This window comes from Lissotriton vulgaris, chromosome 12 (genome assembly GCF_964263255.1).
Source record: "Lissotriton vulgaris chromosome 12, aLisVul1.2, whole genome shotgun sequence".
In the NCBI taxonomy this organism is placed as follows: Eukaryota; Metazoa; Chordata; class Amphibia; order Caudata; family Salamandridae; genus Lissotriton; species Lissotriton vulgaris.
The window spans coordinates 771508348-771524355 of NC_141700.1; the positions used below are offsets into that span (position 1 = coordinate 771508348).

At 48.4% G+C, this 16008-nt stretch overlaps 1 protein-coding gene across 2 annotated transcripts in view; it reads right to left on the reverse strand.

Annotated features, from left to right (window-relative positions):
• Positions 1 to 16008, reverse strand: part of GIGYF1 (GRB10 interacting GYF protein 1) — a 1483862-nt gene that overhangs the window by 81613 nt on the left and 1386241 nt on the right. For both annotated transcript variants that reach the window (XM_086946110.1, XM_086946109.1), the window contains one exon: positions 10942 to 11083. In XM_086946110.1, the coding sequence (XP_086802236.1) occupies positions 10942 to 11083 (142 nt within the window). The remainder of the gene's footprint in view (positions 1 to 10941; positions 11084 to 16008) is intronic.

Genomic DNA, 16008 nt, shown 5'->3' on the forward strand with positions numbered 1-16008 from the left:
ACTGAAGCCACCAGTCCAGAGCCTGGACTATGGCAGGAGTTATCCGGACGACGTCGAAGGATCCCCTGCATTGAGTCCACTGAGCAGAAAGCGCCTCCTGAAGTGGGCGCATGCGAAGGCGGCAGTGAGGGACCAACAGGATGTTCGAGGACATCATTCCTAACAAGGACTTGTAGAGGCGCACAGTAATAGATCTTTTGGACTGAATCCGGGTGGCCAAGTCCTTAGTTTCACTTGCCGTTCTAGTGAAGGGAAAGCCTTTCTTTGAGCAGTCTCTAGGACAGCTTCGAGGAACGTGAGACACTGGGACGTTTGAAGGACAGATTTTCCTTCGTTGAGTGTGAGTCCCAGAGCATTGAAGAGCTGCAGACAGGCGTCGGAGGACTTGGTCACGCCTGCGTAAGTAGGTGCCTTGACTAGCCAGTCGTCTAAGTACGGGAATACCTGGTGATGATGTTGGCGAAGGTATGCTGCTACTGGAGACAGACACTTGGTGAAAATGCGTGGAGCCGACTTTAGGCCGAAGGGAAATACTCGAAACTGGTAGTGCTTGCCCGCCACTTCGAACCTGAGAAATTGTTTGTGGTTCTTGTGGATCGGAATCTGAAAATAAGCGTCTTGAAGGTCGAGAGACACCATAAAGTCGTTTGCATTGAGGAGTTGTAGCACCTCCTGGATGGACACCATGCGAAATGACTGTTTTTTGAGGTATTGGTTGAGGTTTCTCAAGTCCAATATAGGTCTCCATTTTTTCTCCTTTTTTCGAATTAAGAAGAATTGGGAATAGAAACCCTTGTTTTTCTTTTTTCGGAGAACTTTTTCTATCGCTCCTTTTCTGAGCATGAGGGAGATTTCCAATTGTAGTAGCTTTAGATTTTTGTGTTGCATAGGGACTGGAGGCGTTTGATGAGGAGTTTCCACAAACTCCAGAGAATGTCCAAATTGAATAATTTGGAAGACCCACTGATCTGTCGTAATTTGTTGCCAATTGTGAAGGAAGGATGTAATTCTCCCACCAACTTTGTAAGGTGGAGAGAAACTGGAGACCTGTGGCAGAGAGAAGTCATTGTCTTCTGCCTGTGTCCTTCTCCCCCCCCCCCCGTCCGCGAAAGGAAGACTTGTTGTAGGACGACTAGTTTTGCTGTTGCCTTTGCTGGTACTGGGGTTTATATTGTTGGCTTGAGCTGTAAGTGGATTTGTATCCTTGATTGTTGCCTCTGAAGGACTGACCTCTCCCTCTGGAGCCTCGAAAGGAAGGGTTCTTGTATTGAAGAGTACCTAGAGCTCTTGCTGTATCCGTATCTTTTTTGATACCTTTAAGCATGTCGTCGATGTGTTGACCAAACAGAAGTTTAACGTCATAAGGCAGGTCTAAAACCTTGGCTTGAACTTCAGGCCGGAAAGTCGTTGCCTTAAGCCAACCTTGGCGTCTCAGGACTGCAGCTCCTGCTAGCTGTCGGAAACCTGTGGATGCGATATCCAGTGCCACATCAATCATCTCCGAGGCGGAGCGCTCGCCTTCGAGGAGAATCTTCCTCACCTCTTCTTTCTGCTCCTCTTGAAGTGAACCCAAGTATGGAGCTACGTCTGCCCACATTTGGCGGTTATAACGCCCCAGTAGAGCCAAAGAGTTTGCTGCACGCACTTGTAAAGCTGACATGGACGAAAACTTTTTGCCTATATGGTCTAGCTTTCGGCCCTCCTTACCTGGCGGCGCAGTCAATGCAGCTGAAGGATTTTTTGACTTGCGTTGTGCTGCTTGGGTTATCACAGAGTCAGGCTTCGGATGGCCGATCAGGCAAGCTGGAGCAGAGTCCGGGGCTTTATATTTTTTATCCAGTCTGGGCAGCACTGGAATCAGAGATGAAGGGGTCTGCATTATCTTCTCCCCTTGATCCCAGACGTGATCAATGATGGGAATAGATCGTACCGTCTTTTGGTATGGGTCTTTAAAATCGTAAAGGAAGCAATCTTGAGGTGTTGCAGTGACTTTGAGGCTGAAGCGTAACGCCGCACTCTCTACGATGTTGTGGAAGCCCCCAATGTCTTCCGGGGGAGAATCCGATTGTGCCTGCACATGGGATGCGGGACCTGAAATTACATATTCATCGCATTCGTCCTCCTGAAGCTCCCCTTCCTCACGTTGCTGCTCCTCCTCTTCTTCTTCCTCTTCCTCATCAGAGGAAGACAGAGGACGTGAGTTGGTTCTGGTTGGAGAACTAAAGGAGCCGGTTGAGATCTAGGAGGCGGTGTGACCACTGTAGGTGTCACAGGTGACTGTCACCACTGGCTGAGGTGGAGCAGTGGACGGGAACCTCTGTTTGTAGTCCGCTATGAGAAACAGCAGGTCTGTCACAATAGAAGCTGGGAGACACACCATAGGCTGTTGTGGAAGCGGTGGAGGTTGGATTTCCTTCTGGTACTCCACGTCCTGTTCTTGTTCCTGTTCCTCATCGTCTGAGCTTTCGTGAAGCTTTACCTGCAGTTCAGATGGGCTTGTTGCTTGCTGAAACAAAGCCCTCATCTGAATCCTCAGTATCCAGGATATGAGCCGGGGGGAAAGGTTGTACCCTGCTCGGCGAGGTTAATTCTGGCGTAAGTGTACGCGTAGTCATCCTGAAGTCTGTATAGGTACACTTCAATGGAGGTGATTCAGCCGTCGATGGAATGATAGTCGACGGGGAATCGTCGACAGTCGACGGGGAATCGTCGACAGTCGACTGAGACTGAGTCGTCGACGGTGCGTTCTTCATAGACGACGTCGTCGACAGCAGGATCGTCGACGATGTTTGCTTCGTGGATGACTTTGTCGATGCGGATGTTGTCGACGGCTTAGTCGACGCTGGTGTCGACGTCGGCTTTGCTAGGTTCGCCGTCGACGGTCTCGTCGACGCTGGCATCGAAGACGATGACTTCATTGACTACGAACTTGTCGAAGAGGGTTTCGTCGGCGAAGATTTTGCAGACGACGACAGTTTAGACTTCGTCAACAACGACGAGGTAGTCGTCGACAGTGGCGTTGTCGAGGTCTTTTTAATAGTAATAATAGATGGAACAGACCTACCAGTCGACGACAAGTATGTAGTAGTCGTCGACGGGGATGATCAAGATGACGCCACCGTCTTGGAGATCGTGGCTGTCGACATTGTGACAGGCAGGGCTGAAGATGTCACCAAAGGTTTCTTGAAGGTAGGATCTTGTAGAGAAACCTTTACAGCAGTAGCCTTAGAACGATCCTCTGAAGACTTGGGCGTCTTCTTTTGAGGAGGCTGTACAGATGGTCCTGGGGATGAAGTTCTAGGCCTTTTAGGAGTAGAGTGTACACTCCCAATGGAACACTCACTCTCACCTGAAGAGACTGGTTGATCTTTGTCCTTAAGTCTCTGGAGCCATATCAGCAGTCGGCCCTCTCTATCCTTGAGAGTTTTGGTCGAAAAAGTACGGCAGACTTTACAATCTTTTGCTGAATGGTCAGGATATAGACATAAAGGCAGTCCTCATGCCTGTCATCCACATGAAGCCTCTTTTTGCCACAAGAGGCACAAGGTCTGAAAAGTCCCTTTTTTGGAGTATCAGCCATGGCTAAGCAGAAGATTCCTCACAGGAATAAAGTTCTGAGACAAAAATGTGGAGATAAATCCAGAAATATAAAGAAACTGAGCAGAGCTCAGAGGAGACTCCCTTAGCACGACGTGCGGTAGAAAATCTGAGGGACTAGGGCTCTTTCCAGGAAGGTTCTAGAGGGTGGTGAGATCTGATTGGCTCCTGGCCAAAGTTTAGTCCTTTTTACAAAAGGACATGGATATGTTACTAATGTGAGGCCTCTGGCCTATTGTTATGTGTGAGAAGGTGGCCTGATATGCAGTGCTCACTATTCTAGTGAACACTATGTATCAGTCCAGCAACCCTTATTGATGATTGGTTGTAAGTCAACCTTATAGACCAGCTATCCTAGTAGCGTGGATACGAGCAGTCTAAGGCTAAAGACTCGAGAGGGCGTGTTAAGCCAGCTGTTTACCACACATATACCCCTTGAACACCAAGTGAAAGGACACCACACAAGTGTTATGAAAATAAACAATTTATTTATTAAGATTCACAACAGCCCTGTACTCTTTATGAGGACAGGGTACTAAGCACAAAACAAAACCTTTACGAAAATACTTAAGTTAGCACAGTATATACAAATGCCCGAGGGGCACGGAAAACCATATACTCTGAAAGTGGAATGCGAAATTACTAGCAGGTAAGTACAGTACTAATAGGCTTAGGAATCGCTAGGACTTCACTATAGAATCTTCAGATTACTTCTAGGAGGCCTAGGGGACTCGGGTGCAGAGTGTGCACTCTCACGCGTGATGCGGGACAAAGTCTATGGTAGCTAGTAAAGACAAAGTTAGTGTTCTCGGGCGAACCCGACCGGGTGGGAGGAAAACGAAAGTGGATTCTGACCCTTGGATAGTGAGGCTATGCTGGGGCACCGAAATGCCGAAGTTACCTAGCCCAGGGGCTGCAGCTGCATAGGTCTCAAAAGACGTCGGGAATCCTCGTAGACGGACCAGGAGCCTGGAAGAAAGAAGTTGCTGGCAGGCGACCAGTGAAGAAAGTTCAATGGATCCAAGCCTGGATCGAAGGAAGATGACACCTGAAAGCAGAGGGGACCAAGTTCGTGACTACTAGCCAGTAGTCAGGTGGCACCAGGAGGGCGCCGGATGGTAGTCACCTCGACTAGGTGAGTGGGTGACGCTGTGCTCGCAGATCTCACGGACCAGGAGGCGTTGTCGGCGACCAGGGTGGAGGAGCGAGCTGTCCCACGATGATTGAAGCTGTCGGCGTCGCTGGACCCAGGATTGGGCAACAAAGCCTTGGCAAATTCAAGCCCACGCGGTGGACTCAAAATGGCGTCTGGAGTGGACCAGGAGGGTCCGGGGTGCTTCTCTGTTGCAAGGAAGCAAGGGCCAGTCTGGAGCAACCAGACCAGCAGCAGTGATGTCGTCGGGCGTCGTGAAGCAGGCCACAAGCCAGCCGGCTAGTAGCCACACAGCGCGGTGAGCACGCAAAAGCAGAAGGGCCCCACGCAGATCGTGGAGATGCTGGAGGGCTGATCTTCGGTGCTGGAGCTGCTCAGGGTTGGGGCTTCTCGGACCCCAAAGCACTCAACAGTGGAGCACACGGTGGGCTTGTTACAAAGAAGTCGTGCAGTCTTGGCGATCGTCGGTCCCTCGAGGTCTCGTCGCACTCACAGCTCTCAGCTTTGCTGTAGAGGTGAGTAGAGGTCAGAGGTGCCAGGGAAGCCGGGTCTCGTCGAGCTGGGTCGTCGGATTCGTGAAGAAGGACTTGCAGCAGACCGCAGTGTTCTTAGGATGGTGCCTGCGGATGCAGGGTGACTACTCCTTAGCCACAAGGGAGAATCTTGAAGAAGAAATCTTGATGTCCTTTCGCAGAAAGTCGTGTCTTGATTCCAAAGATGATCTAATTTTAACAGGGGGCCTGCTCCTATCTTTATACTAAAAAAAGGGGGCTGACCCGGTGACTAGGTCCTGCCTATGGGTGGGACTAGGAGGGGGGTGGTTACACCCCTCTCCCATGCCGGACTTCCCCAGGCCAGGGGCTGGTGTGCCCCTGGAACTGGTTCAGACTGGCCTATGCGTAGTGAGCACCGGGGTGCCACTCAGCAGTCACCTTCCTGTAAAGCCCTGCCTACCCAGGATACACAAAACCATGTCTGGGACGGTGCTAGCACCGCCCCTGACAGGAAACCCTTTGTCCAGGCTCCCCTCGCTGGAAGGACTCCCAGCTGCAGGGGGTCAGACTCGTGTCTGTGGTGGCAGCATCCATTTTGTGGAGCTGAGGCTTCGTTTAACTTTAACCGGGGTTCACAGTCACATCCATGTCATGTCCCTCTAGAAGGGTGGAATGCTAACCCCGTCGCCAGAATTGGCGAGGGGTTAGTATTCCAATTCGTATGACACCTTACTCGACATGTTTTGATAAAGCAATACCAAAGATAGCATTTAACCGCGAGGATTATAATGCACTTTAGAGTATATGGTATGCGATATCATGGAATAGCTATTAGGACTTGGTTCCGCAAGCTGCAGACAGGCTCAGCTCACGCCAGAGCACCATCTCACACGATTCCAAGCACTCTGCCTTCAGGATTGTTAAGGCCTGCCATAGGAGTGACTGATAGGAATCTGTGTGTCCATTTTAGGGTTAGATATAGGTATACGATATCTACAGCAAAGGGTGATTACACGACTTCATGCAGCCAGTTGTGTCAAATTTAGGAGGCCAGCCAGGGGTGGCATAATACATGCTGCAGCCCCTGGCAGCCCTGGGTACACCCATGCCCTGAGTTACAGGGTCTGATAGGGTGGCCCAGTACCAATTGGAAATGTACCTAGGGTACATGGAATCCATTTTAAAGAGAGAGCAGTAGGCCTGGGGTCCTGATTGGCAGGATCCCAGGTCGACTATGTCAAAAACCAGCTAAAACACAGGGCAAAAAGTTGGGGGCAACCATAGTCAGGAGGTACCTTCCTACATTATGTATATGTCTTTATGACATTACTTTCTTTATATACCGGGGACTCCCACCCCTACGACGGGGAATGATTCAGGCATGTGAATCTATGAAAGATACCCATAATACTGGATAATTTAAAATGTAACACCATTGTGAGCGGTTTTCTTTAATAAGAAGACTTGATTTATACCCAAATGAACGCTTTTTGCAATACTAGGATAAGCAAAAAAATATGTAGCTGTAATATATTCCTTGCAGTTTGCATGCAGCTCTTTGATGACAGTTAATAGCACTCAGCTATATATTAGTATTTTAACAACTGCAAGTAACAAAAAAATCTGAGAAAAACCATAACCCATTGACCTATTTATAGTGTATGTACTTTGTGATCTGAATCGGACATGTTCTGTGCAGCAGGCATATTAACCTTCTGCGCTATGAGTCAAAAGAAACGTCCACTTCCAGACAAAGCTCCGTCTCTCCCCAGAAAGAACATAAATCACTGGAGTTATCCTGGCATTTTTATTGATACTTTGAAAATTGCTGGGGCAAGGAACGTGGCATCAGGTGCTTTTAACATTATTGATGTTTATGCATCATAATAAAAACAGCCAGTTGTTAAAAATACATGAATGTCTTGATTTTAGCAAACTTTTTGACCCTGCCAGTACATTTCCTGACCTCCGCCCCCATGGCATGCTGATCACTGGTCTCACAAGGGCTCGAAGTAAATGAAGACAGCCTGGAAATGCAGCAAATAAACGCACTTCCAGGCCATCTTCATTTACATGCAATTACAGGGGCATTCGCGCCCCCCTGGGAACCCATCCACGCGCCCCACAGTTTGAAGACCTCTGGTGTAGGGTCATGTCCCGGGCCCGGAAATGGAGGGTATGAACCCACAGGCTGCTCCCGAGGAGGCACCGGATTAGAGTCTACTTGTTCCTCAGGATGGTGAGCCGGAGTCGACAAAACCTCAGGCAAGGGAGCCTCATCCTCCTCTCGAGTGGGAGTTTGAGACTGCGCCGGAGAGGGATTCGACTCGGAGCCGGTTAAGGCTCCGGCGACTCCATGGGCGAAGCCTCACCTTCGGGATCCAGAACAACCGGGGAAGGAGATACATAATCCTTTCAATGTCCTCAACCTGGAGACTTCGGCCTCGAATCCGAATCCTTCTCTTAATGGTGTCGAGATCCGTGCTTCCTCTTGTTATGCTTCTTTTTCGACTTAGAAGCATGCCCCGAAGACTACCTCTAAGGCGACCTCGAGCAGGACCTCGACCGTCTCGAGCGCGACTACGAGCTCTTCCTGTCTTTTTTACCCTTCATCTTGCAACCAGAAGCTTCGCCTCTCTTTCACGAAGGGCCTTGGGGTTCATTTTCTTGCAGCATGGACACCCTTGGACATCATGGTCCAAGGACAGGCACCATACACTATCTTCATGCGGTCCGTGAATGACATCATTCTCCGAACGGCTTAAATCCGGTCTTCTTCAAGGACATCTCGACAGGAGACAAAGAAACAAGAAAACACTGAAGGTAAGGAATATGCTACTTACCAGTATGCATCTGTTCTTGACATGTAGGGCTGCTGACATTCATATCTGTGCATAGATCGCCGCCTAGTGTGACGTCGTCAGCGTAAAGAGCTACAAAAGAATTTCCGAATGTTGCTGACGCAGGGGGATATTCACAAGGTGAGGAATACACTGGCAGATCTATCCATCAGAAAACCTCTTTAAACAGCACTACATTACAGAGCATGTACAGACAACAAACCAGTTACCTCGGTTACTCATTGACTTCATGCTTTTCTGCACAGCACTCTGCTGCATTTTGGCTGGAATCATGCTATAGAAATACAACATACAGATTGCATTTTCAGATGGCAGTGTCCGACTGGCATAAGAAGATACATGTTTGCCAAAGGCATCAATCTGTTTCTATCCTTTATTTGGTGGATAGGTTGGAAATGAATTACAGTTCACTTTGCTGTTCAAGGCCTGTATAAGGAGACTCTCCAGACAAGGTTTCCTTGAAAATCAGATCACCGGACACCGGAGTTTGGCGCCTACTGCCCAATAGGCAGGAAGGCACATGATTTCGACCTGCTAGTGAGAGTATCTGTGAGGACATCACTGAATGTAAGTAAGGGCTCAAATTTTGCTGACCCTTGCTTCACAATTTGTCAAAAACGGAGGGCAGCTGTAATTCAAGTACCTCCGTTGCCCTTCGAAACACCACTGCAAATGAGGCACTTTCTTCCAAGAGAAGTCAAGCTGTGGGTCATGGGAGGTGTCCAGCACACCGGTGTTCTCTAAATAAAGGTATATGGCATCATCACTAGAATGAGAGGAGCAAGCTGAAGTCATTACCATAATCAATATCATAGGATTGCACCCTGCTTTAGCACAGAATCCGAGTCAGAAACTAAAAGATAATGGAGATGTGCTGCTGATTGCTGCTAAGTGGTAGATGCCCAGGGTTACCGTCAAATTGCATGACAACTGGGTGAGCTTTAGCAATCTCATAGAACGACTTTGGTCGTGCAGATGTTTTTTCAGGATCCAACATGTCAGCACAGGTTCATCCACCTCTACCAGCACCACATACCTGCGTGGATTGGAAGTCTGTACCAGCGTCCTTACAAGGCTGATAATGGTGATATATGGCACCCTTGAGAAATCCACAGGGGAGAAATCCAATTGGAGACCCTTCCGGTTCTAGGAGTCCGGAAGGCCCATTAGAGAGAGCCAGAAGCACACTGAAAATTAGCAGCATGGCAATTTTTAAGGCTACCATATACAGCTGGGTGGATGATGACCCAGGAAAAGAGACAAGGTGAGGAATCGGTTTCGTTGCTAGCCAGTTCAAGGGAGTGAGGCTTACATCTGGACACCCTGAAGCCAGTGCATAATTTGGAAAAGAAACCGAAGTGCCAGGGCTCTCATCAGGAGGCCGCAGCAGCTTGCACCACCCATTGCACCTGCCAGCGCTGCAAACAGTACTTACACAACTACAAACCATCACACTCCTACAAGTTACACAATTCCAAGACCCCAAAGCTATAAAAATGGCTCGGGAGGCAGGCAATATTCAATTTTTTTGTAAATTGGATTACTAAATATATTTTTGTTATGCTCTTTAAATTAAACAGTGCCACCATATGCCAGACTGTCAAAGTGCTGGTGCCGAGCACTAGAAACAACTGACTCAAATTAAGCATAGCATGAAGCCTTCTCTTTGATGTCAGAACGGCCGGATGGGGTAGAGCCCTGCTCCGCCTTTTTAGGTTTGGACTTCCACTTAATCAACAAATTCAAAAGGAAGTGGAGCGGTCGCATAAACGGCCTGGTGAACAGGGTTTCAACTTGGAGCAGTAGTAGGATTTGGGTGAAACCCACGATTACTTCTGGTGTTTGTCAATGTATAACTCCACCTTTGTGCCCGGAATTATGTTCTAGTACATCAGAGAAGTTATCAACGGATTGGTAATCTACTTGGAGTCTTACTGAAACCCATGTACCAAAGATACACCTTTTGTGGGGTCTATGACTAACAAATGCTTTCCTGCAGTCCCAACACAATGAAAATCCTGTTGATTTCGGCAGGGACATTGTTTCTTAACACTATGGAAAAGTTTGGAGTCACCGGAAGACCAAGAAAGTCGGGAGAGGAACTCTGATTCAAGTTAAAACTTCAGGTGTGGCTGCTTGGCTCTATTGCTTCAGGGGTGGTATGAGTCAGTGAAGAACAGCATGGAATCACCTGATGGTGTACAGAAGCACTGCTACAAACTTCTACAGATTTGAATCAAATCAGAAAAAGACAGAACTAATTCTGAGTTAAATTGTTGAAGCACAGAATACTGCAGAAGATCCCCAATTAGAGAATGTGCAAGAATATGGTAGAGGGGAGGCAGGATGGGATCAAGTAGGGGTTACCCTAACTGAATCTTGACCTTATTGGCTAGAGTTCTGGTCACATAATGAGGTGGAGCAGGTGTATATATTCTTTGGCTGATTTCAGTTTTATTCAGTGTATATTAATAAACTGCAATGGTACCATTGGTCAATGTCTAGTCTATTCTGGACAACTGGGAATAATGGAAGTGTGTTAAACTACTAAGATAACATTTTGAAAAAACTGTGCACGACCTAATACTGCGCTGTCATATTTTAACTATCCCCGGACACTAAGAAAGTACCCTCCAATGTTGCAACTTGACTATTCTGATCCTATCATGCACATTAACCTTACTTAGTTTCCTGTCCCCTGAATACAGTTGTGAGTAAAAGCTCAACTGGCCAATTACCGAAATCTTCTAATCAATTTGAATAGTGTGGCATTCACAAGTACGCATATTCACCTGGCAAGTAGCACACTATAAAATAAAACCAAACGTATTCATACCCAAAATGCTGGGGTCAGCATGAAGCATCACAGGTCGCTTCTTCATCTTGCTAGCCTGGCTGCTGTCAAAGGATGGCTGCTTTGAGCTATGGTTGGCCTGAAACATGGACTGGAGACTGCTGGGACTAAGCCACGAAGACTCCTGGACATGTTAGAATGGAAAGCAAAAATGAACTTAGTGAAGTTTAAGAAAATTCAAAAGAATCAATGCAAGGAAGAAGGCCAGTCTTAAAAATGGAATGCAGATATGCTTCAAAGCCAGAGCCACATTGCACATAAGAACCATCTCTAATGGAGATAGCATTGACATCAAATGTCCTTCAGCAGGCACTACAATGCAAAAGTGGTTCATAAGGCAGAAGAATAATTTCATTAACAAACAACTACCAAGTGAAAAGTTGTGAAGGAGCCAAATCAAAAAGGGATGCATTAAAGAAATTGTCCAATAGACTTGGAGACCCAGCACACAAAATGCTTCAACTCTTGTAAGAGGAAATTAGTTGTATTATATATTATGGGTGTGTGATATCACTGCGTAATATACCACCAACCCATTTAGGAACATTCAAGTTTAGTTTGTTAAACTTTAGATCAACCCTGGGTAGCTGTGGCTCTGAGCAGTTAAGCTTACACAAAGGAACAAGTGTAAATCATTTAAACAGAACTAAAACAATTGGAGAAATCAAAAAAAAACTCCAGAAATAAAACACTATTTTAATAAAAATATAGTATATTTTTATGAATTTATAGACTTCAAAATTGAAAAGATCCACCTGACTGTTTTACAAGAAACACAAAATCAAATGTTTCCGAAAAACTTTGTCAGAGTGGAATGCTGTTACTTAGAGTTACTTTGGGTAATCAACTCCAATAGAGAGCGAGACAAGGGGACCAGCAAGGTCCAAAAGACATGTTGACACCTTAAGTAAAGCAGTGTTCAGTCCAGTTCCAGCATCAATGGCCCCTTGCCATTGCCTTCTATGGAGTGGTCCTAATGTAAAGGATACAGGATGCAGTTCTGGTGAGGCGATTCAAGCCACAGAGGTAGATGTCCCACAAAGCCTTCTCCCAGTCAGCAACATTCCAGTCACCACTCGGTTCCCTTCTTTTTGCATTAGCTCTCTTTCTAGGCAACCAAGCTGCACTCAGACAACACTCCAGAGTCCAGCAGACTTGGTTGCAACTTTTGAGCGTTGGGTCCTCGTCTCTTGGGCTGCACGCCAGCAAGCTAGGCTAAGAAGAAATGCGTTACTTACCTGTAACTGCAGTTATCCAGTATTGGTATCTTTCATAGATTCACATGCCTGAATCATTCCCAGTCGTCGGGGTGGGAGTCCCCGGTATATAAAGAAAGTAATGTCATAAATGTGAGAAGTTGGCCTGATATAGGATGTTCACTAGTTCTAGTGATCACCTTGTATCAGTCCAAACAACCCTTATGGTGATTGGTTGTAAGTCAACCTTATAGACCAGCTATCCTAATGGTAGCATGGACAAAGCAGTCTTTAGGCTAAACTCTTTTAGCATGTGAAGCCAGCTGTTTTACCACATATAACCCCTTGAATACCAAGTGAAAGGACACCACACAGGTTGTTATGAAAATAAACAAGTATTTATTAACTAACATACACTTCTGAACTCTTTATGAGATCAGAGGGCTAAGCACATGACAAACTCTTAGGAAAAATACGTTTAAGTTGCACTATTTACAATGGTGCCCTAGGGGCACGACAAACCATATACTAAGTAAGTGGAATGTGAAAGTCAATAATAGGAATGGAGCTGTCTAGAGGCTGTAGGATCGCTGGGACCACGCTATACTAACTTGAGGTAAGTAATAGGAGGCCCACGGAGCGTGTGTGCAGAGTGTGAACTCACATGCAAGATGCGTACAAACGTCTATGGACAGTACAGTTTTAGGAAAAAGGTGAGTACGGACGTCCCTGACTAGATAGGACTAAAACGACTGTGGAACTGGACACTAGGAGACTCAAGCTACCCTTGAGCACCGAAATGCTTGTGTTACCTCACCCACAGGCTGCGGGTGCATAGGTGCCAAGTCGTGTCGGGTTCCGGCGTTGAAGTCTATGGAGCCTGGAGGAAAAGATGCTGCAGGCGGTCAGGAGGAAGATGTCCGGTGTGATCCAAGGGTGGATCAGTGAAGAGAAGAACCTGAAAGCAGAGGGGACAATGTTCAAAGTCACTAGCCAGTGACTGGAGTGGAACCAGGAGTGGAACCAGATGTCGTCGTCGCGATCAGGTGAAGGTGGACGCTTGTCTCTGCAGCCACATGGACCAGGTGGTGTCTTTGACGACCAGGATGGAGGCACGAGCTGTCACACGCAGGCTCTCGCTGTCGGCGGTGTCGTCTCCGGATTCGGGTTCAACAGGCCTTGGCAAAGGCAACCCACGCGGTGAGTGGAAACGGCGTCTGGAGTGGACCAGGAGGGTCCGGGGTGCTCCTCTTTTGGAAGGGAGCAAGGGCCAGTCTGGAGCAACCAGAACAGCAGTGAGGTTGTCTGAGTTCGTCGTCTAGGAGGTCACCAGCGAGCCGGCAAGTGACCAGACAACGCGTCGAGCAGCGAACAGGCAGAAGGGCCCCACGCAGATCTCATGGATGCTGGAGGGCTGATCTTCGGTGCAGGAGCTGCTCGGGGTCGGGGCTTCTCAGTCCCCAAAGCACTTGGACGAGGATGCCTCGGAAGTCGTGCTGGAGCAAAGTGCTGCTGCTTTCAAGATGGCCGGTCCCACGTGTAGGAAGGTGGATATCTGACTATGGTTACCCCCAACTTTTTGCCTGGTGTTTTGCTGGTTTTTCGACTTAGTTGACCTGGGACCCTGCTATTCAGGGCCCCAGGCCTACTGCTCTCTCTGTAAAATGGATTCCATGTACCTTAGGTACATATCTAGTTGGATACTGAGTCACCTTATCAGTCCCTGTACAGTGTACCTTAGGTACCCAGGGCATAGGTGTACACAGGGCCTACCAGGGGCTGCAGCATGAATTATGCCACCCCTGGCTGGCCATCCATATCTGACACAACTGGCTGCACAACAGCTGGGGCAAGGTGGTGTAATCACCCTTTGCTTTAGATATAGTATTCCTATATCTAACCCTAAAAATGGACACATGTATTCCTATCAGTCACTCCTATGGCAGGCCTTAACAATCCTGAAGGCAGAGTGCTTGGAATTATGTGAGATGGTGCTCTGGCATGAGCTGAGCCCGTCTGCAGCTTGCGGAACCAAGTCCTAATAGCTGTTCCATGATAACGCGTACCATATACTCTTAAATGCATTATAATCCTCGCGGTTATTTGCTATCTTTGGTATCGCTTTATCAAAACATGTCGAGTAAGGTGTCATACGAATTGGAATACTAACCCCTCGCCAATTCTGGCGACGGGGTTAGCATTCCACCCTTCTAGAGGGACAAGACATGTTGTAACTGTGAACCCCGGTTAAAGTTAACTCGAGCCTCAGCATCACAAAATGGATGCTGCCACCACAGACACAAGTCTGACCTCCTGCTGCTGGGAGTCCTTCCAGCGAGGAGAGCTTGGACAAAGGGTTTCCTGTCAGGGGCGGTGCTAGCACCATCCCAGACAGGGTTTTGTGTATCCCAGGTAGGCAGGGCTGAGAGGAAGGTGACTGCAAGTGGCACCCCGGTGCTCACTATGCATCTGCCGGTTTGAACCACTTCCAGGGGCACACCAGCCCCTGAGCTGGGGAAAGTCCGGACAAGGGAGAGGGGTGTAACCACCCCCCTCCTGGTCCCACCCATGGGCAGTACCTAGTCGCGTGCCAGCCCCTTTCTTTAGTATAAAGGTAGGAGCGGGCCCCCTTCCCAAATTAGATAATTCTGAATCTTGACTACTTTCCACGAAAGAACTCTTGAACATTTCTTGAACATTTCTGAAGACTCTCCCTTGTGGCTAAGGAGTAGCCACCCTGCACCAGCGGGCACCATCTAAGCGCATGCGGTTTGCTGCACGTCCATCCTCCGGATCAAGACTGCCCAGCTCGACGAGACCCGGATTCCCTGGCATCTCTGACCTCTACCTGCATCATCAGCCCAGCTGAGATTCGTGGGTGTGACGAGACCTGAAGGGACCGGCCATCTTCAAATCTGCACGACGCTTATCCAGCACGACCGCAGAGGGATCCTCGAGTGAGGGCTTTGGGGTTTGAGAAGCCCTAACCCTGAGCAGCTCCAGCACCGAAGTCCAGCCCCCCAGCATCCACGAGATCTGCGTGGGGCCCTTCTGCTCTTTGCTGCTCACCGCGTTGTCTGGTCACTTGCCTGCTGGCTAGTGGCCCTCCTGACGACGAACCACGACGATTACACTGCTGGTCTGGTTGCTCCAGACTGGCCCTTGCTCCCTTCCAAGAGAGGAGCAGCCCGGACCCTCCTGGTCCACTCCAGACGCCATCTTGTCTCCACCGCGTGGGCTTGACTTTGCCAAGGTTTGTTGCCCCAATCCTGGGTCCAGCATCGCCGACAGCAGACACCTTAGTGGGACAGCTCGCACCTCCATCCTGGGCGCCGACAACGCCTCCTGGTCCGAGAGACAGCAGAGTCCAGCGCCGCCCACTCACCTGGTCGAGGTGACTTCATCCGGTGCCATCCTGGTGCCCACCTAGTCACTGGCTAGTGATTAAGAACTGAGTCCCCTCTGCTTTCAGGTCGTCTCCATCTTCGATCCAGGCTTGGATCACTCCGGACATCTTCACTGGTCGCCTGCCAGCAACTTCTTCTTTCAGGCTCCATAGACTTCAGCGAGGATTCCCGACGTCTTTTGAACCCTATGCAGCTGCAGCCCCTGGGCTAGGTAACCTGAGCATTTCGGTGCTCCAACGTAGGTTCACTATCTAAGTGTCCAGATCCTTTGTCGTTTTCAGTCTATCTAGTCGGATTCGTCCGATAACTGTAACTTTGTGATTACTAGCATCCATAGACTTTGTCCTGCATCCCGCGTGAGAGTGCACACTCTGCACCCGATCTCCCTAGGCCTCCTGCTCCTAACCTGAAGAATCAGTAGTGTAGTCCTAGCGATCCTAAAGCCT